General features: G+C 41.1%; 2 protein-coding genes across 5 annotated transcripts in view; one reads left to right on the forward strand and one right to left on the reverse strand.

Annotated features, from left to right (window-relative positions):
- The first annotated feature begins 3,690 nt into the window (after window positions 1–3,690).
- Window positions 3,691–10,263, forward strand: SPC25 (SPC25 component of NDC80 kinetochore complex). Of its 2 annotated transcripts, none has more exons than XM_083577484.1 (7): window positions 3,691–3,950; window positions 5,698–5,855; window positions 6,312–6,377; window positions 7,647–7,793; window positions 8,466–8,561; window positions 9,706–9,804; window positions 10,066–10,263. In XM_083577484.1, exons 2-7 carry the CDS (start codon window positions 5,702–5,704, stop codon window positions 10,188–10,190), a joined length of 687 nt encoding a protein of 228 aa, XP_083433610.1. In that variant the 5' UTR covers window positions 3,691–3,950; window positions 5,698–5,701; the 3' UTR covers window positions 10,191–10,263. The 2 variants fall into 2 exon arrangements, with proteins under 2 accessions (XP_083433610.1, XP_083433611.1); XM_083577485.1 differs by having other exon boundaries at window positions 3,736–3,950; window positions 5,631–5,855.
- Window positions 10,264–10,788: 525 nt separating this feature from the next.
- NOSTRIN (nitric oxide synthase trafficking) overlaps window positions 10,789–21,603 on the reverse strand; it is a 34,087-nt gene continuing 23,272 nt past the window's right edge. The window contains exons 9-16 of one of the 3 annotated variants that reach the window (XM_083577370.1): window positions 21,485–21,583; window positions 20,463–20,588; window positions 17,393–17,501; window positions 15,324–15,412; window positions 14,455–14,577; window positions 12,743–12,857; window positions 11,609–11,704; window positions 10,789–11,166 (exon numbers count right to left, since the gene is read on the reverse strand). In XM_083577370.1, coding sequence (XP_083433496.1) covers window positions 11,015–11,166; window positions 11,609–11,704; window positions 12,743–12,857; window positions 14,455–14,577; window positions 15,324–15,412; window positions 17,393–17,501; window positions 20,463–20,588; window positions 21,485–21,583 — 909 coding nt within the window. In that variant the 3' untranslated portion in view covers window positions 10,789–11,014. Of the gene's footprint in view, window positions 11,167–11,608; window positions 11,732–12,742; window positions 12,858–14,454; window positions 14,578–15,323; window positions 15,413–17,392; window positions 17,502–20,462; window positions 20,589–21,484; window positions 21,584–21,603 lie in introns of all 3 variants that reach the window. The other 2 variants (XM_083577369.1, XM_083577368.1) reach the window with 2 other exon arrangements.

The following is a 21,603-nucleotide window of genomic DNA, read 5'->3' on the forward strand; positions in this document are numbered from 1 at the left end:
GAATATACGTGATAGCTAGGACCAACAATCACAGCAGCATTGTGGACCTTTGTCCTGAACCCCTGACTCCAAGTCCCACTGACAAATACAGTAGGTCACGTCCAAAGCTCAACAGCCGGGATACACAGTCCAGGGTCAATCCAAATAGGCCAAGCACAAAGTCCAATGGTCAGGAAATACAGTCCAACCCAAAGCACAGTCCTGTAGAGGTTCTAGAGCTTCCAAGTCAAGGTCCATCAACATAGAAAGATAGGCAGACACAGCCCAACAGCCCTACTCCCCTTGTCGCTTTTGAGTCTTGATTGTAGCACCTGGGCTTGATGAGGCATGTGACCCTCACCTGTCCTCAGTTGAATCCAGCTGAGGAATTCTCTCAGAGCTAAGGAGCCCCACTTGGCAGGCTGTGGGCCTTTGCCTGCCTCAGCCTCCCAGAACTTACTTCCCGCGGCTCCCTACACCTCAGAGCCCGCCTTGTTCGTGGAGACCCCTTTGGCTCTGAGGATGGGGCCTGCTGCTCTGGTCTCTGCACACTGAACCACATCCCCTCGCTGTCACCTGTCATCCTGTGAGCACTTCCCACAAAACCACCCTCTCCCCGGCTTGCCCCCGTGGGTCCCAGTTGCAGCTACACCCCTCGCCAAGATCCTCTTTCTCCTCCCCATTGTCCCGCCTGTTTGTGACAACCTTACTGTTTTGTTATGGGGTCTTGTTGAGCTGCTTGGAAAAGCATCTATTATCAGTTGTACCTATCATCATCATCATCATCATCATCATCATCATCATGGTTGCATTTATCAGGTGAGACTGTGCTAAAGACTTTACAGGATTTCCCCACTGAGACAGAGCTTTCTGTACTCTGTCCTTTATGAGCAGATTTGGAAAAATCTGCAAACTTTTTTCATCCTTCTCCGAGGAGCAAAGAAATAAAACTCTGTCATTGTCACATAAAACAGGTGTGGTTTTTTTTAACTGGAGATGAGCAGTCCTAATAAAAGAACTGAGAATTGCTAACAAACTCTGTCAGGTTAGTGCTGGCTCCTTTTTGTGTTCTGTAGATACATTTTCGTCAATGGGAAAATAATAAAGCTGGGAGGAAGCCATTGCTGCATTTCAAATGAAGTCTCTAATCAGCACCTGCACAGACAGGGAACTGGTATAAGACATGCTGGCAGCTTGCTAGACAACAGGTAAAAATAGAAGAATGCAATATAATTCACTGGATCTAAAAAGTCCAGGGAAACACAAAAGCCCTTTGGAGAGCGATGCTAAAGATCAACGCATGCTGCACAGAACTATTTTTGCAACAGGTAAATGAATGGATTCAGCTCATCCTGCTGCACACAGCACTCATTAGGAAACAACAAACGGCAATTTAAAAAGCAAGAGGATGATGTGTTCCCAAACTCGAGGCAGGTGACATGAAAGAAATATTCAGCCTACAAGTACTGAAGAAGAACCAATTGCAGAGCACACAGTCTATTATTATAAAAGCTGTTTTATTATAGCAGTTCAGCTAGCAGTCTGATTCTTTGCTCTTTATCCCATTCTGGCCCAGAGTTTATGAGAGATACAAAATAGCCATCTCACAGTGAACTCCTACTCAGAAGTAAACTCCATTTTGTTGGCACTTCCAGCCTAGGGGAGTGAGTCCTTGCAGCCTTAATGACATATATAGAGGTTGTGAAATGGAAAAGAAATATCTACGCTTGCATTAAATTTAATGAAAGGGAAGTGAAAATCAATGCTAACCTAATTTATTTATTGTTAGACATTCTGTGGACAGATGGTTTTAAAAAGATTTTCTCTCTGTCTGCAAAAACAGGATTTCAACCAGAAGTGCATCCCTATTTCCTTTCTGTGCTGAATATTTAATGGAAAGCTAGAAAAACATTTTATTATATTGGGGATTACCACCTTACAAATACTATATATAATTTTGAAATAGGTTTTATGGGCTCATTAACTATGTACTCCATATGCTGCTAAAGCAGCTTCAAAAATATATGCCATCTACCAACTGTCTTGTAACATGATAGATTTTTGGGGTTCTGCAAACCCAAACATAATATCAAAGGCAATTCTTCCTGAACCAACTGTTCTTCCCCAGTGGAGATTCCCCAACATTATTACAAATAACCTATGGGATAACGAGCCTCATATAACCAACATGCTTAAGTCTAAGGAATTAAGACATAGAGTAAGCTGTACTGCCAGGCTTAGCTCACCTTTGGATGGACTAGGTCAGGCTTCCTCAACCTCGGCCCTCCAGATGTTTTGAGACTACAATTCCCATCATGCCTGACCACTGGTCCTGCTAGCTAGGGATCATGGGAGGTGTAGGCAAAAAACATCTGGCGGGCCGAGGTTGAGGAAGCCTGGACTAGGTAATCAAGCCCTTATTCCCCTTCAGTCTACCAGAGAAGTTCAAGGTGTGAGGAGGGCTCAGCTGGTTGCTGCAGCTCAGACCACATGGCTCTAACAAGCTGCTCTTGAGTTCCTAAACCAATAATTTAGAAACTTTCACCGCTGTAACTAAGCCAAGTTTTATTCTTCCGAACTCTCCAGGAAAGCACATGAATCTGACCTTTGGTGAGTTTGCAAGTAAACCATTTTTAACTCGCCAAACATGTGGTCATTTTCTACACTAGGGGAGGAACTTGGGAAGGAACTTGGAAGGGCGTATTTTTAAATGTATAACAGCCTATATTTCCACGCTTTGCGTTTCTGCATATTCTGTGATTTTAAATCTCTACTGGGGTTCTCTCACCAAAGAGCACTTGCCCCAAACTTGGATCATGACATCCTGGAATTCTCCAACAATTCCTTGAACCAACATAACTAAGGTTTGCATTGCTTTATTTTGATCTCAGTTGCATCTTTTACAGCTAACACAAAACCCTTGGAGTTCAGATTTATAAAAATTGTGCTGTAAAAGCCCTAGAAATCCTCTCTCTCGGCCCTTTGACTATAACATTTTGCTCAGTGCTGTGTTGGGATTCAACCGCCTGCAAGATTGGTCTGCAGCCACAGCTAACAGGATGCTTCATGCAGTGACCACAACCTCACGTATATGTGATCAGTCTTCACTGAAACAGCACCTGTACAGTCCTTGTATTATCTCTATTACACGTTTGTTATGTACTGAGTTGAATAGGATCCAAAAGGCAGCAGTCTGATTGGTCCTAGAACAATAGGATTCAGAATGCAGCAGTCTGATTAGTCCACAGGAGCCACCCAATCTAGTTCCAGATGGAAGGGAATCCACAACCTGATTGGCCCGCAGGAGAATTCTGGAATTACCTCCACTCTTCCCAATTTACAGATTACAATATTAACACACAATAATACACAATATATAAACAACTAGTCTGGAGCTTGGCATAGTTGGGTGGCATCGGTCCTGGATGCTTTAGTTGAGATTTTCCCGCATTGCAGGGGGTTGGACTGGATGACCTTTGGGAATCCCTTCCAACTCTCTGATTCGGTGACAAGGTAGCACCCCCTGCGGGAAGCAGGATCAGAGAGGCCGTTCGTGATCTGAGACCAGTCAGAGTATTAGGGGACGTGTTGGGCGCTTAAACCCGCTCTTGTCGTTGAGAGAAAAACAAACTACAATTCCCATCATGCAGATCGTCACCCGTCATCTCTTTGGCCAATAGCGAAGAGAGAACCTGACGTCGCCGGTGACTTCAATGCACGCGGACCAATCCCTGGGTCCGTTGTGCGGCGCACGCAGAGCGCGAAGGAGGAAAGCGGCCGTTGGCGGTTGGCGGCGGGCGCGAAGGCGAAGCGCGATTTGAACAAAGTGGCGGCAGAGCTGAGCGAGTCGGGAGGTCGCACGCGGGGCCTGAGTTGAGTCGCAGCCCCGCTCCGAGAACAAGGCGACCTGGACACGGACCCTTGTTCGCTGCCGGGAGACAGGCTCGGGTTTGCAGCCGCCGCGTCCCTTGGTAAGGGGGGGGGGAGGACTCGTCTATCGTTATATAAATATGTAGTGTGTGTGTGTGTGTACATGCGTATGTGTGTGTACACACACACATAATGGTGTGTGTGGATATTATGTGTTTGTGTATGTGTGTCTGTATATGTGTGTACGTATATGTAGTGTATGTATATATGTAGTGTGTGTGTATTTATAGTGTGTGGATCTATACAGTATAGTATATCTGTGTGTGTGTGTGTGTGTGTGTGTGTGTGTATGTATATATATGTAGTGTATGTGTATATATAGATAGATAGTGTGTGGCTATGTATAGTATATATGTTTGTGAGTGGTGTATATATAGGGGGTGGGTATACACACACACACACACACACACACACACACACACACTTATGCACACACAGAGAGAGAATTCAGTTCTTGCCAGGCAAAGTAGAAACTTTTTTTTTTTTTAAGAGAATGCTCCTGATTTTTTTCCTGTTAAATAGTCTATCTCCATACTTAGGGGGCTGGGGAGCCCCTTACGATCCCTGCTTAGAATCATAGAGATGTAGATTTGGAAGGGACTCCAATGATTAAAAACTTATTAGAGAGACATTGTCATTAATGTTGTGAGGATCTCATTTTCAGGAAGATTCAAGAAAGAAAGAAAAGAAGAAAGTGGCCGGTCAGAAAGCAGGACTGGCTTTTTAATTACTCCACCAACTGGATTTCAAAGAATCATAGAATTGTAGGGTTGAAAGGGACCTCAAATGTAATCTAGTCCAACCCCGTGTAGTGCCGGAATATTTTAGCCCAACATCGGGTCTGAACCCACAGCCCTGAGATTCAGAATCTCATGCTCTACCGACTGAGCTATCCTTGTTCAAAATTGTAACAGCCACTTAGTTGCTGGGGGTGAACAGTTTCATCTCTTCTTATATATGGTTTGATTTTGCTACTGGATTTCTTCCCCTGGAAAGCTTCTTTGACCCAACGGCTCTTTTTTAAAATGGTAAAGCTAGCAACACCTGGATGGAGTTGTGCAGCTTGCCTTGTGTGAGGGGAGGGATTTACATTTCCCTCGAAGGGAGCATCTGCACCCAAACATTGCCAATGGTGGTGCAAGGAGCATCAGTGGCCAAGCTAGTTTGCCTGCTACGATCATATTCCTGGGGGAACTTGACCTAGTAAGTCATGGTCTGACTCCTTCCAAGCTGAATTATTAGCACTGTAAGTAAGGTAGCTTTTAAAGATGGTTTGGAAACTTCTTTTGGCACAGGAGGCTGCATATTGCAGCAATTCTGTACTGGTAACATATTTTGGGTTTGGGACTTGTCTAGGTTCATACCAAACCTTATAACAGAAAATCAGGCCTTGCAGTCTTGCCCATCACTAAGAGGCAGTTACCAAGAGCAAGGCTTTCTTGGCAGTCCCACTAAAAATTTATTTGGCTCCATCATTATTTAGTATTTAAATAATTAAGTTGTATTCATTTTGAAGGGTTATGTGTGTGTTAGGATTAATTTTATATGTTCTGTCATGTTGAGAATTACATAGGGTCTTGTGAGAGCTTTTATGGCTAATGATAGCGTTCAGTTGTAAACAGCCCAACACTTATTCTGATACCTAGATTTTTGCCCTTTAAAATCTAAATGACTTGGATACGTGGGATTTTTCAATAAGCAATTATTTTACGTTTGCCCAGGAAATCAGCAAGCCTGTCTGTCTACCTGGAGAAACTTCTGAGTGACTATACCATAATCTATTTTTAGAATCATGACCCAGGAAAAAGGTGATGATGAACTGGCAAAACTTGCAGAACACATGAAGGAATTATGGACTAAGTTCAAAACCACTTGTAGCAATGAGAAGATTGACCAGACGCTGAGACTGAGTGATTTATGCATGGAGTCTTTATGCAAACTTTCAGGTACAATTTTATATGGGTTATTGCTATTAAATTATTGTTAATTGACACTTCCTGCCACGGAGGCAAAGGTGCTCTACACAGAAACAGTTCCCATCTGCAAGGGATGCTAAACTGCAATTCTGAGAAAGTGGTGTTCTTTAAAACATTTGTGGAATGCAGGACACACCCTAGTAGCAGTCCCCTTCCATGGCTGAGAAGCTGTTGGGAGGGAGGCTGGTGGGGGAGAAAGAAAAGCCAAATTGGGTCCCATGTCATCCCATCTCCTGCACTTGTCTCTCAGCAGTGTTGGGCTGGGGAGGCATATCTGGGTATAAATAAAATTTGGTGAGGGCCAAGACTTTCAGCATAGCTTATCAGCAAAAGTTATTTGTTTTGTATACATTGTTTATAAACCAGCACAAATGTTTCAGGAGTGGGCTGGCAAATAACTCTGTTTTGTTTTGTTTTTAATTACAGATAAATGGTCGAACAGATTAATAGATGGGGACAAGATGATCACTAAATTTCATGAGTACACAGATGGTAGAGTATGAGTTCATGAAATATTTTTGCATGAGTACATACCTTCTTGTCTCCCCTTTTCTGCAACCCCCACCCTGTACACAAACTAACTTGATGCCACCTTCCTCCTAAGCACCCTTTTCAGCTTCTGCCCAATAATGAAGCAAATAGCCCCTCCTATTCTGAAGTCACCATCATACTCCTGCTTTCACTTCGCAATCATGGCCATGCTGCCCACTCCCTCCTTTTTTGCGAACTCCCTTTGCACCCCCCCCCATTTTCATCTTCACCTCCCTTTCCCCTTCCTCATTTTCTCAACTCTTGCTTGCACTGAGACTGCCCCCATTTCCATGCCTCTTCCTCCCTCCAATTCTGTAGCCCTCTTACTTTTGCAGACATATCTTACTGTATCTTTAAGGTGTATGGAAATCTTAGAGCGAGCCTGTCATTTAGCTTGTTTAGTTAGAGACTGTTAAATAATGGATGTTGAAAATATACGAGTGCTTGCTTGTTAATAAAGTACCTGTTCTAAATGGCTACATGGAATCTGGAACTTAATGTAGAAGACAACACGTAGTACTAGGAGTCAAATAACATTTGAAGCAGCTAAGGAATGGAAGATAGAGAAGTTTGAGTAGAGCGAGCGAAGGTGGGGGACATGGGAAAATGTGGTGGTTGAAAACAAGGTTTGAATATAGTGAGAAGGGAGTTGAGAAATGCTTTGTTGTGTTAGCTTATAGATATTGGCTTCCAGAGCTGGCCCAGCCATTAAGCAGGGTGAGCCCACGGCCTCACATGGCACTCTTGCAGGTACCCTGCCTTGCCCCTCTGCCAGCAGCAGAGAAGCACTGCCAGCAGCACCTCAAATCAGTGAGATATTGTCTGAAAAAAGCGCTGTCGCTTCTCTGCCATGGCAAATACGGCAGGGCGTGCAGTGTAACAGCAGGGCAGGGTGCCGCTTCCCGTTTTGCCTTAAGCAGCAAAATAGGATGTGCTGCCTCTGTTTCTAAAATCTAAAATGTCAAACTGTTGTTCTGTTACTAAAGATTAATCAGCAGACTTTGCATTTACGGGATAAGAGGACAGGTCCTTGTCTGGATTAGAAACTTGTTAATGAGCATGAAGCTGATTAAAGGAGTAAGTGGACAGTTCTCACAATGGTAGGATATAAGAGGTGGGGCCTGCCAATTATTAATATTGGTAGCAATGCTTTTCAACTTGTTTGTAAATTATCAGGAATATGGGGTGAGCAGTGAGCAAAGTTTTCCAAGTTCTCCCTGTTGCATGTAGAAGCCTGTCAGAAGAACAAATCCATTGAGGAAAAACAAGAGAAATTATCCGAAGTACTTGCTGACCTTAAGGATGGCAGAAAGGAAGAGGCAGACTTGATGGCTACTATTCAAGAGCTCAGAGAAGAATTGATCATAAAAAGTAAAAGTAAGTCACAATCAAAATGGTGATATTCTAGTTCTGGAGAGACTGGAAAATGCCATACTATTTGAGAAATGTGTGACAAAGGGCCACATCACGTTAGTTTAACTCCATGAAGATGATTTCTCCATAGTGAAATGTGTACAAAAATGTATGATGTATTTGCCTGTGATTTATAAAAATCTGGCAGCTTATGCAAGTGTCACTTCTGAATAGATGCATTAAAATATGACACTTAGGAGCTTTACAAGTGTGTTACATTTAGGGCAATAGAAAGGACTATGACTGCAATCCTTGACATACTTCTGAGTAGATATACATAGGATTATACAGTAAGGCTTGCTTTCTAACTTGGGAAGCAAAATGACCCATCAAAATACCTTAATATATATTTAAAAAAATTGGTGGGAAAGTTGTCTTCATATTAAAGTATTCAGTTGAGTAGGAACAAGCCACATCAAGAAAATGAAATTTTGATGGGGCAGGTGGCTCATTAAATAGTATATATATTTTTAAAAATAGCATGGATTAACTCCTCATTTGTAGATTTCAGACGAGGCAGCAAACAAGAGAGGCCATGGTTTGATAGGTTTATCAAATACTTTTTTAAAAAATACAACTTTAGGTTAATGGCATGGATGAAAAAAAATACTGTGTCTTATTTTGTTTAAATCTCAGTTAAAAGCAAGCCCCCAGAAGAAATCATGGAAAGACTTCATAAGTCTGAAAAACTATTTAAAGAGCGGCTTGGGTTAGAAATACGCAAAACTGGTGGTAAGACTGATGTGTTCATTTCTATAATTTCAGGGTGTGACTAGTATTGTTTTGCTGTAGCAGAATTAATCCATTAACTGCCCGATAAAAAGTGCAACAAGTGTGAACTTGAATAGAAACAGTTTCCCATGCAAGTCTGCCCTAACACCTGTACAAAAGGCTGCTGTACAAGAGAAAGCCATTGCCTCCAGCATATACTCGAGTCCTGCAAGTGCATTGTCTAATGGATAATTGGTGCTGATAGTTCCGGTCCTTTCTGGGTCCTATATAGATGAGTGAGAAGCAGCCACCACAACTGTTCAGTGCTGTCAGTAATCTCATTTTACAGGGGCAGCAGGGAAAAGAGGATTTTGCAATCATGGCAACAAACAGGTTGCTTTTTTGTTCACAAACCAGCTTTCGAGATGGAACACCCTAGCATTACATCATGTATGATTACGCTATCAGTTTTCTAAGTACCTAAAACAAAATGATGCATGCTTCTTTGGGGGGGGGTTCATGTTGCCTATCCAATCAATTATCACAATCTTGGATTGTTTTACTTACGTACTTCCATAAGGAAGAGGCCAGAAATTGGGGTTATTGTACACATTCTCTCTTCCCTTCCAAATGCACTTTTGATTGAGCAATATACTGTGCTAGGTATATGGAAAACGGGTAGGATGGTGGCATTATATAGATGATAATGATATAAGTCATCAGTTAGGGAGATATCAGTCATCAGAATAGGAATCCTATTCACTGAAGAGGCACATGATCTAATGAGGCCTCTGCTCATGGAAAGGGCTGGAAATGATTTTTACTAGTTTCCCCTGCAGCCTGAGGCTCCCTCTCACTTGGAGTGGAGGAGCAGGGATTGATGAAACTTGCTTTTCCCCATTCTGTGAACAGGAGCATCCCATGAGCAGAACTCCATCCGTGGATCTCTGAATCCAGCCCCCCTAATCTTCAGACCGTAATTTGAACGAAATAGGATGGCTGGTGCTATCTAGTCTGAGCAGATACATTTCTATGTAATGTGAATCCTTTAACTTGGTAAAAATGCAGCAGCAGTTTAAGACTTAGTAAAACGTTGCAGGGACATGAAATGCATGCAAATGAATGTTACCTGACACACTTAACGAAATACTGTTTTTGCCTTCAGCAAGTCATTTGCAGTTTATATTCCGTTGTGTTGACCACAAAGATCTTGAGAAACCATACATACTTACCCTTACCATAAATGAAGAGGGAGCTTATGAAGGTATGTATAAAGTTTCTGGGTACTGTTGCATTTCATAGTGGAACTGTTTTCTATAAATCTAATCTTAGATCATCATTCTCTCCCCACATTCTCTCTCCACACACTGTAAAAAGGCATTAGCGTTTAGATTCTGCTTTAAAAAATCACCTAATCTTTGCAGCAAGAATTGTTACCTCCGGTATATTAAGATTCACTAACTTCATGGTTTGGATAAAGTAGCAACTTATGCAACAACTTATGTTTTTCACTATTTTCTCCTAGTGATTTCTTGTTTTCCTCCTCTGGACTGTATAGAAGAACTGCAGCAAAAAGTGAGGGAAACCAGCAATTTTTCTGCATTTATTGCTAACGTCAGGAAAGCCTTCATCGCTTTGACTTATAAATGATATGTTGTTATATATGTAAATCTGTCTGGATATCTTTTCTGTTTAAATAAAAGAAAATAGGCATTCATCGTAACTATTTGACCTTCAGATAGAGTGTGAGTTGCACCTGGGCTATGCTACCTCTGCTTTTCATGAAGACAGATCAGATCCTGGGCTCCTCAGATTTGAACAGGGTTGCATTTGCAGATCAGAAAGTTTTGCTTTATTTAGTAGCACCAGTTTCTAGGTTACCACCCGCCCCCCTGCCCAGGCAGGGCAGATGTCATTTCCCCTTAAAGCCTTCTGTTTCATTCAGAGCTGCCCATGGAATGTGGGCACATGAAACTCAGTCTCTGAACAAGGTATAGCAAATGTCTGTTTTCACTGTATAACTCTTAAAAAAACAAAACAAAAAGTCAGTTTCCCGCCCAGTACAAGCTAACACCAGTCCCATTAAATGACAAATATCAATATCGTGGTTCCTTAACAATGCAATCCTATACATGTCTACTCAGAAGTAAGCTTCAATGAGTGCAGTGTGATTTACTTGCAGTGAACTGTGTACAGCATTGCAACTTTGGTGTTGGTATCACTGCTTCAAAAAAAAGTTAAGAAGGAATTTGGTATTACAATTGTTTTTAATTATTTACGATAATGACAATAATTTAACGAATGAAAGTTGAGTTTTTTATATAATGCCTTTCAATATTTTATTTAGAACATGAAAAAGTTCTAAACAAAAAAAGAGCAGGCACTTAGAGAAGCTTGAATTGATGTCTTGTCAAAGTGAATAAATCCATATCGTTAGTTGCACTTGCAATCTGTCCCAGTTGTGGTTTTTCAGTTTAAAAAGACGTTTCGTCATCTTCAGTGAGGCTCCTGGTGGTAGAGGGAATTAATTCTTCCACATATGTAGCAGGGAAAATACCTATTTTCCCATTGAGAGAGCCATACCACCATCCATCCTCTTCCTTCTGGTGAATTTCAATCACATCACCTAATAAAGGAATGTGCATAGTGTTACTTTAACTTCCTTGGTCTAATAAACCAGATCTTAAACACAAGTTTCTTAAGGAAGCTACATGGCTTTAGAAAGTACTCTGTCTCTATCATCCTTCAAAAGAACAGAAGGGTTTCTCTGTGAAGACTAAACCAGATAAACCATTCTTGAGTATGTATGGCTTGTGCTTTTAAGTGTTCTTCCATATGTATGCTTAGAGCCAACTAGATGGAGAGTGGGCAGGTTTTAGTCCTTCCCCCAGGAGTTTATTTCAGCATAAAGTTAAAACTCTACCCCTGGTTTTGTAGCCAGAAATGCTACAAGCTAGTCCCTCTGTTGGCTACTGAGAACAGGATGCTGGAGTAGATGGGCTTTGGGTCTGATCCAGTGGGACTTTTCTCTTACATTGAGATTAGAGGAGGGAAAATGTCTCCATTACCTTTATTCAAGCAGAGCTCGTCCTCCCTTTCAGCGTGGTAATCATATAAAGCTGTACAAGTTCCATACACTGAATCACCATTCTCTGGCGGTAGAGCTGTTGGCTTTGAATTGCTAACAGCTACTGGAAAGTTTGGACAAAAGTGATAATATTTACAGCAGGCTATAACAAATACAGTCTTGTGGTAATAACTAGCTCTTTTAAAACAACAACAACAACCCAGGTATAGCTCCTGAATTAATTTTTTGAGATTTGAAAATAGCTTGGATCTGAAGGGCCAGGTGTATTTTGTTCCATTTTAGGTATGTTGACCCCTTTTAAATTATTTAAGAAAACTGATGTTTGATTATAGTTTCCATTTTGGCCTGGCAGTTGTACTGCTGTTTTCCCTTTTTGAAGGGAGCATTATTTGCTTCTGAACAGAAAATGTACCCATACTATATAGCTGTACGTGCATATTTCTAGAACCTGACAGCCCCATTTCCCACCATCATGATAAATTTGAAGGACTGGAGGGTGGCAAGCACTCAGAAGATGCAGAGCCTCACCACGGAGGAACAGGGAAGAATAATCCTATTATTATTCTTTAGAAGACATTTGAAGGAAGCCCTGTATAGGGAAGCTTTTTAATGTTTTATTATGTCAGATGGGTGGGGTTCAAATAATAAAATTATCATCATCATCATTACTAACACAATATTTGAGCTGCCAGCAGGCTCAGCTGCTTTTTATGCTTTTAATTTGTACCGAAACTGTGAGAGACATCTTACTAGCTAGAAACCTTTCACTTGCTCCTCAGCTTTCTACTGTTACAGTGCTACCTCGGTTTTCTAACGTAATCCATTCTGGAAGACTGTTCCAAGTTCTGAAACGTTTGAAATCCGAAAACTCAATAGCCAACAGCTAGGCCTCAGAATCTTGCACTCAGCGGAAGCCATGTGGCATGTTTGACTTCTGAGGCATGTTTGAAAACTGAAGCATTTACTTCCAGGTTTACAGTGTTCAAAAACCAAAATGTTCGTCAATGGAGACGTTCTGTACCAGAATGGCAGCCATTTTGCCAACTATGTGATTATGAGAGAGAAGAGAACCCTAGACTTCACATGCTGATCCTGCAATGGATTGTGTCCTTACCTGGTGGACAACTCCTGTTAATTCCTTCTTCACTGGTGGCCCCTGGGCTCAAAGTTTGCTTAAAACGTTTCTTCTTAACAGGGCAGGTGATTGCCACAGAGTGATGCACACAGTCCTAACAGTTTTGGGGGAAAGAAAACAAACATTGTTAACAGGAGAAATGCTAAAAATTGAATTGTTTTGGGCAAAAGTACTGTACCTAAAGGCACGTGAAAATAAATATACTTGAACAACGCGGGGGTGCAGTTTGCACATAATGCTAAGCCAAACTATAGCTAAGTGTAAACATGTAAGCATTTGCATACTCTGAACAAATGTTGGCTATTTCACTCTTCCCCAATTGCTAAGATATGTTTTGATAGTCTCCCCCTCCATATGTTATGGTGGTTACTGCAGAGAAACCCCAGACAAACAGTTATATTTTCTTACATGAAGCAGCTTTCCACAGGATTCTGTTCATAATAAGTCTGCATCTTTAGAAGTAACACTAATAAACTATATCCCTTATCACTTTTGAAGTTGCCAGTAGTACATGTGAAAAGGATCTAGGGGTCTTTGTAGACCACAAACTTAACAAGAGTCAACCGTGTGATGCAACAGCTAAATAAATAAAGCTGATGCTGTTCTAGGCTGCATCAACAAGTATAGCGTCCTGATCAAGGGAAGTAATAGTCCCTCTATATTTTGCCTTGGTCAGACTACTGTGTCTAGTTCTGGGCACCCCAGTTTAAACAGAATACTGACAAACTGGAATTTGTGGAGAGGAGGGTGACCAAGATGATCAAGGGTCTAGAAACCAAGCCTTATGAGGAATGTTTGAAGGAGCTGGGTATGTTTAGCCTGGTAAAGAGGAGATATGATAGTTATCTTCAAATATCTCAAGGGCTGTCACATGGAAGAGGGAACAAGCTTGTTTTCTGCTCCCGAGGGTAGGACCTGAATCAATGGATTGAAGTGACAAGAAAGATTCCAACTAAAAATCAGGAATAGCATTCTGACAGAGTTGTTCAACAGTGGAATAGACTGCCCTGAGAGGTAGTGGTCTCTCCTTTCTTGGAGGTTTTAAAGCAGAGGTTGAATGACCATCTATCATGTTTGATCTAGTTGACATTCCTGCATTGCAAGGGGTTGGACTAGACCAGTGGTGGACAAACTTGGCCCTTAGCTGTTTTTGGACTACAACTCCCATCATCCCTAGCTAACAAGTTTGGTCATAGCTGGACTACACCCTCAGGATCCCTTCCATTCTATGATTCTAAGTTGTTTTTATAATTATCCCCTGTACTCAGCTCTAGCAGGCAAAATTTCCAGTGGAAAAATGACCTCTTTATAAAACAGCTAAAAAGTGAGCAGTTGAAAACTAGTGTACAGCACGATCTAGCAATCTAAAAGACTTCCCAAAGATTACTCTGCCCCATCATAGTAAGAGTTGTGATGCCAAACCAGACACTTAAAGTTCAAGATACAAGATAACTAAATAAGTACTTTGAAGAGTAAGTAAAAGCTTTTGTTTAGCTGTATTGTAAAAATAATAATAATCTTTCCCAAATGTATGCTCTTACCAGCAATGACATTCTGGTCCCACTAATGGCAGGTGAAAGAACCAGGATGTACAGAATGCTGTAATAGTTTGTGGGATTGGGCTGTAAAAACATAGCCTCACACATGTTCCCTAAAAGTGCTTTGACATAGGCCACAACCCTTCATAGTACCTTTTCCTTCCATTTTGAAATGCAGTTCCTGGGTTCAACTGGTTTGGGCATCTGCTCAATTTCTGCGAGCACAGTCGCCAGCTTGAAGTGGTTTGCATGCAGAAGGATAACTTTCAGAGATGTCTAGTAATACAGATAGTTAAAAAAAAAAAAAAAATACTGTTAGTAAAATGGTATTTTGCTTCATGTTGATTTCGGGTGGGGGCAGGAGTTGACCCTAGGGATGGGTGAATCTCAATTTCGATTTCCCTTCGTTTCCCCTTTTTTCCAATCTATGTTCAGTTCAGTTCTCCACATTTTCACACATTTGCACATTTTTCCTAATACACTCACGTTTGTTTGCAAGTTTGCCTGTTAAAAGATATTTTTTGCAAAGCAATTTCCCCAATATAATTATTTTTTTGTATATTGTTTTCAGTAATCTATGCATTTGTATGCACACTTTATCCTACTTATATGAATTTTTGTACACATGATTTGGTTGCATTGCCATAATTTACCGAAGTGAATTTTGAAGGATGGATGTGTTTTGGTTTACATACTGCTTTGGAAAATGCAGATTGCATAGGTTCACCTTTAAATGCAAACTGAATCAAATTCTGTACCATCGCTAGTTGACACACACACAATCAGACTTCCAGTTTAAAATGTACTACTTCTCTTATTGTCTCTTGTCCTAAAATAAATCACACCCAATTTGGCAGGTTATTCTATTCCAAACCTGCCCAGTTGATTTTCTAGTGATTATTTGAGGCATGGGCATTAGATATTAGTGAAAGCTGGATTTGAACTGAACACAAATTAAGTCCAGGCAGGCATTAAAAAGATGGTACAAAACTAATTTACAGATTATAGTCAAAAAATGTTACCTCATCAAGCTCCTCAGTGATATCATTCTGATTCTTTGCATCTGAGAACTGTGGAGATTCCGTATAAGCGTTAAGCATTCGTTCCAGACCTTTAAAAAGAATACAGTATTGAAGAATAACCATTTATAAAAGATTGAACAATCTGTACTATAGTGTTTTTCCCCACAAACAGAACATTTACTAATCTTTCATGCATATGTCTCTGGAAAACAAATGCTTCATAAAATGTTTCTGGAAGTCAACTGTAAAGTGTTATAGTGCCATTAGAAAACTCCCAGGACATATTTATTTATATTAAAAAATTAAGAGCTGCTTTTTGGCTCAATAGGCCACAAAGTGGTGTACAATCATTGTGATAAAGCAGACAAGGTAATAAAAGACGCAGCAATAGCAGTCATCTGGAGGACCCAAGATGATCAACTGTTCAAGGAGAACAAATTAACCTAAATTAAATACTGCCTTTATTAACTTTCAAAATGGCAAGAAGGAAGAGGCTAGCCAACCTGGACTATTAAGTGGGCAATTCCTCTGTTAGCGAAGGGTGACTTGTGCATTTATTGTTTGCTTTCATTTGCTCGCTATCCACCACGGAAGATGCAACAGGTTGCCAGTTGTTTCCAAACCAATTCAAGTGTTTTTAACCCTAAATGGCTTAGGCCCCAAATATACAAAATACCATCTCCATCCCTACTGGCCCTTTTTGTTAAAACACATCAGAAGTATAAGGAATGACAGCCTGAGAAGGCTTTTTCTGTGGCAGCTCCGGAATTATATACAGTTGTACCTTGGAAGCCAAACGGAATCCGTTCTGGAAGTCCATTTGACTTCCAAAACGTTAGACTCCCAAGGCAAGGCTTCTGACTGGCTGCAGGACCTTCCTGCAGCCAATTGGAAGCCGCAGAAGCCCTGCCGGACGTTCAGCTTCCAAAAGAACATTCACAAACCAGAACATTCCCAGGTTTGCGGCATTCAGTGTGGAATGTAAGAATGCAGTCAAACACAACATTGCTAGAGTAGAGATGAAGGTTGTCTCAGTCCTCCAGCCAGAACTTCCTGCTTTCCAGGACTGAGACAAAACTTCCTATGTGTAACTTGAGAATGGGTGTGGCCTCTCCTGAAGTAGAAAAGAATCACAGGCTGGCGATCATCTTGTCTCTATCGATGCCATCTTAACAACAGCACTACTAAGATGCACCCTTGGCTCCAGGCCAAGAGAAGAAAAGGGGGGTTTTCTCTCATAAGGAGATAGTCACCACATTTAAATTATGTTATAACCTTTTAAGTCTGCCTTCTGGGAACCTTTATGTGAACAGGTGCTTGTGAGTGTTTTATACTTTACAGAAGACTGCGTAGCGTCTTATTTTAGGAGAGATTAAACGGGGGAAATACCAGGAAATATTTACAGAAACTTTAATGAGTCTGAGCAAGCTATCTGCTGTGCGTGTGTTTAAAAAAGTGGAATGTTAACTCTGCTGATTTTTTTGAACTTGTAAAGACAAGTTGGGATAGGATATCTTAGACAATATATCCTCCCCCGCATCCCTAAACATTCCCACATTCAGGAGCTAAAGTGTTTGTCAACCAAGGTACGACTGTACCTCCCCACAGAGGTGCATCTAGCATCTTCATTGTACAGCTCTCACATTGGGCTAAAGAGATCTCTTTCCCCTGCCCTTTGAAAATTAAGCTGTTTTGTGGAACCATCCCATACCATTTTGTACACTGCACTGTTCCATTTGGAACGCTTTTGTGTGCATTATAATTGTAATGGTTTTATCTGTTTTTATAACTGTATATTCTGTTATTGTAACTCCACCCCGGAATCTTATGCTGAAGGGCAGGTAAGAAGTTTTATAAATAAGTATAGGTAAATAAGCTGTGTGTTGAAGGGCTAATAATGCACATAGCTTCCTTACACATTTGTCTTCAATTCCAGGGGTATAATAAGGAAAGGTTTTAGTCTATCGATCTATGGACTCTTGTCTAAGCCAGTTTCCTCCAGAAGCAACGTCAAGGATTGAATGGTAACACCCAATATATCAAGGCATACAGGTGGCATTTCAAGGCACCTGCTTTGTCTTGTAACGCCTTCTCCAAGTCCTTTTGAACACGTAGTACTTTGGCTTTGATGGAAGCCTGTCTCCTCTCTTTTTCGATGAGGCTCGTAGGATCTTCCTCCTTTTTGCAGGAAAACAAACCCACGTTTTAGACATGCAGTTCCGATGGAAAAGAAAAAATGTGTTTATTAGAAGTGCAGAAGTACTACTCTAAACTCAAGCACGCATTGAGTGTTGACACTGGCACGGTCTGCACAAATCAAGTCCAAGTGACAACACGGTTGACTTCACCGTGGCTTCATGAACTACAAAATGTTTCAGTATTTAGTCTCAGATTAAAAAAAGCAGTACTGATGGCAATAGCTCAGTTAGTAGAGCATACAACTCTTAATTTCAGGGTTGTGGGCTTGAGCCACAAGTTGGGCAAAAGAATCCCTACTGCAGGGAGCTGGAATACATGGTCCCTTGTGGTCCCTTCCAACTCTACAGTTCTCTGATTCTAAGGCAAGGCAGTGATCCATCAAAGCACTTAGACCCCGAGAGCATTTTCTTAGAAAATGAAGATGAATGTCCTATCAGCCAGAATTTATGGGTCTCATGGTATTCTGGCAATCACAGGTGAAGGCAGTAGAGATTAGCAAGCACTAAACTAACCTGTATATTCTGTCCAAGACTCTAGTTTTCTAAGAGAGCCACTTAGCAGAGGTGGTAAAAGGTAACAGACCAGGCCCAACATCTTTCTAAAGTAGACTTATTGGGATGTTCTGTTGCCCACAGGCATCAACTGTCCTGCACTCAATCTTTTTGCCCTCCACATTGGCAACTGGGGCAAGCTGGTCCTACTTAGAATATTACAGATTTGCCCTGGGGCTTTCAATTCCTGATCCCTACTCAAGTGTCCAGGCCCCAAGCAATGCAGTTAGAATAAATCAAATAGTGTTATTTAGTCAATATTGGATTGTGCTAAATTATTATTCTCAATATGAAATAATTTGATTGCACGCATGCAGTGATATTATAAATCGCTCGGCAAATCGCCATTTCTAGTAACAGAACTATGTGAGGTAGCATACAAATGTTCCTTTTGCAGAACTTCCTTTCCCTTTATCTTGAAATGTTAGTTTTATGGTGCAACAAAGCAAGGGTGGTACATCAGAGGAAGCAGACATTATATGAAATTATGCACAAGCATGGGTGTTATCAGAAAGATGATTTGAAAGAAGGTTCGTTAAAAATCAGTGAAACGTTTAACACCTCTCTGATTCTGTCTGGTCCCCAAAACTAATGAACAGGGTAATTACCTTGGAATTCTGATGCTTGCCCATTGTGTGTGTGTGTGTGTGTACATGTGAACACAGCCCTATAGTTTCCCCCGCAAAGTCTTGACGCATAAAAAAATGAAATATGTTCCCAGCTCAGTTGAATAATAATAGTTACAGGCAATAAGCTTATCCAGATCCATTATTTGGATACTCCAGTTCTGCTTATCATATTGTGCTTTTGCAATGAATAAGCATAATTGCTGTGCCAATAAAACCTTGTGATTAAGAGGCGTGCAAAGCGACAGTGCTGAAAAAGCAGCTCTCTGTTGCTATTGTATTATAGCTTAGTAATTGCATGATGTTGGATTCCCCCATATAGACAGTCACAGGAGAAAGTATAATAGTCAAGAAGGCACCCGCTGTGGCTTTTGGCCCTGTGGACCTTAATTTCTGATTTATGACAACTGCTTCCTCTGTGTGGATAAAGCACTGGCAGCACCCGTTGATTTGTGATCAGTCCTTTGTGAAGCAAAAACAGCAGTGGCGCCAAAATAGCCCTTTTAAGGATCTAGAATGTGGCTTGGCTGCTTCAGATGCTCTACCTTTGGGGTGTTAATTTAGAACTTGCATTATGAGCTGAACATGGTTGCAATGGCATTTATTGCGAGAGAGAACAAAACAGTGTTCAGGTAATCACAAACCTATTTGCAACCTGTAGATCAATATTTTCATAGTATCTATTTATTAATACACAAACCACTTCTCAATGTTTTGTCCCACTCTTGCAACACACTCCTGATTTTTACAAGATGTGGGCCATGGGTAAAGCCTGAATATTCGGTGTGTGCTCAGTCACAGTAAAATGCACGTACCATGGTTTATTCATATGTAATGTTTGCATGCCAGCATAGGACCTTGAGAAGCTGCCCTGTACTAGGTCAGACCATAGGACATTCTAGCTCAGTTTTGCCCACAAATGATTGGCTGAGGATGTCCAGGTTTGCAGACAGGGGACATTCTCATCGCTAGCTGGAGATGCCAGAAATTGAACCTCTACAATACAAATGCTCTACCACTGGACTACAGGGCCAGCATGCCCATCTGGGCCACCAAAGTACTGGTGTGCTAATCGTACACTTGAACGGGCCAACACACATGGTAAGAGCAGTCCTAAGGAACAGAAGAGGCTGGAGGTATGCAGATGGGAGCAATATTGAGAAATGGGATCACGGATGGCAAGAAATCTACTCAGTTCCCATATTAATTGTTTCCCCCATTTACTTTCTGCCAAATTGTCTCATTCACCCTGCACCAAGAGGCATGCCATTACACTTCTTCCAGAGATTCCTACAGCTGTCAGTAGTACTGGGCAATATCTTGTTTTCAACATCGTGATATAGCATTGGCTAAACATTGTGATATACTGATATGTTACGATGTCTGAAATAAGGATGGAGCTACGTAGAGGCACTGGCTGGCTTCAGTTTTTACTGCATTGTGGTTTTCACTGGCCACTGCTCTTGTGATTCGTTGCTCCTTGAAGGAGGTGGGGGAGAGCTGAGCCAGCAGAGCTAACGGGCTGCAGGAATTAAGAGAAGCATTGGTTGGCTCCATGTTTTTTCCTACATTGTGATTTTTGCATAGCACACACACAAACATCCTTATTTGCGATATATTGCCAGGTCAAAAACTATGAAACCGATATCACGATATGGACTTCAAACTGGGTTTGGACGATATATCGATAAATCGCCCAGCCCTAGCAGGCAGCTCCTATTGCCATACAAACATGATGACAAGCATCTCAGTAGTGCACTCACATAATAGTCTGTTAATAACAGCTCCAGCTTGGTCTCTGTAGCAGGCATGGACATTTCTTCTCCTAACATCTGTGTGTCCTTGTGTGCATCAACTTCACTGACTGCATTATGAAGCCTTGTGTGGCACTAGAATAAGGACAAACAAGATTCAATATGAAAAGAAGTGCTAATAGTATTTAGATGGAAGTGAACAGCGCTTGGAATGAACTAGTCCCATTGAACAAAGTTCACTAACTAGTTCAAAAATCTCTGAACTACACCTGAAAGTAGTACTTGTAAATGTCAGGTGTTCTAAAGGTGAATAAAGTTCAGTTTGGGCATAGAACTTTGAATGATTTATAGTTCATCTTCATCTTCATTACTTTTGCCCTCGCCATCCCCCAGCAGGAGGCCCGGACTCTTAACTTTCATTTTTTTAAAAAAATAATCAACCAAACATTTCTAAAGAAAGTTGCAAAGCTAAATGTGGCAGGAACGGTCTAAGGCTTATTAGGCTATTGCTAATACACTAAGTCAGCCACTGTTGCTAAGGAATCAGAAGGAATGTGATGCATTTCCTGCACCTGTTCCTGGACTTGTACTTCTTGCTGCAAGCTATTCAGGTTAGAAGAGAGAAATGCCTCACATTCCTTCTTTCTGATTTGATTCCTTAGCAACAATGATGCTTTGTGCCTCTAACAGCTGTGTAGGTGGCAGAAATAAAACAGAGTAAGTCTTCTGGTATGGAAATACAATTATGGGGAAAGTTTAACCTGCTTACGTTCTGTCTGTCAGACATCTTATTACTTGTGTGTGGCCTCCGATTTGCTTTTAGACTTTGGTTCAGCATACTGGCTGGTAACATTCTGAATGCTGAAAAAATGTATGCCAAGGATGAACTTTTTATGAACTAAAAGGTTCATTTGGATGAACTGGAACTGAACCAGTTCATTTTACAAAACAACGTTCTTGAACTGGAAACAGTTCCTTTTTAAAAACGAACTTTCTAACCACTGGAGGTGAAAAAACATAATATTACATACCGCAGTTAGGTTCTGTGCCAAATTGGAAAGATGCTGGCTGTAACAATTTAATGTATTGCACAGAAGATGCAGTCGCTCCTTTTCGAGTTCTAGGATGCTCTATTTTAAAGGAAGGGAGG

This window comes from Podarcis filfolensis (genome assembly GCF_964270895.1).
Source record: "Podarcis filfolensis genome assembly, chromosome: 1".
Classification (NCBI taxonomy): Eukaryota; Metazoa; Chordata; class Lepidosauria; order Squamata; family Lacertidae; genus Podarcis; species Podarcis filfolensis.

Coding starts and splice junctions, on each gene's coding strand:
- SPC25 (XM_083577484.1), top strand. CDS start 5,702: ATGACCCAGGAAAAAGGTGATGATGAACTGGCAAAACTTGCAGAACAC. Junction 6,378..7,646: donor ATTTCATGAGTACACAGATG/GTAGAGTATGAG, acceptor TGTTGCATGTAG/AAGCCTGTCAGAAGAACAAA. Junction 9,805..10,065: donor TGAAGAGGGAGCTTATGAAG/GTATGTATAAAG, acceptor ATTTTCTCCTAG/TGATTTCTTGTTTTCCTCCT.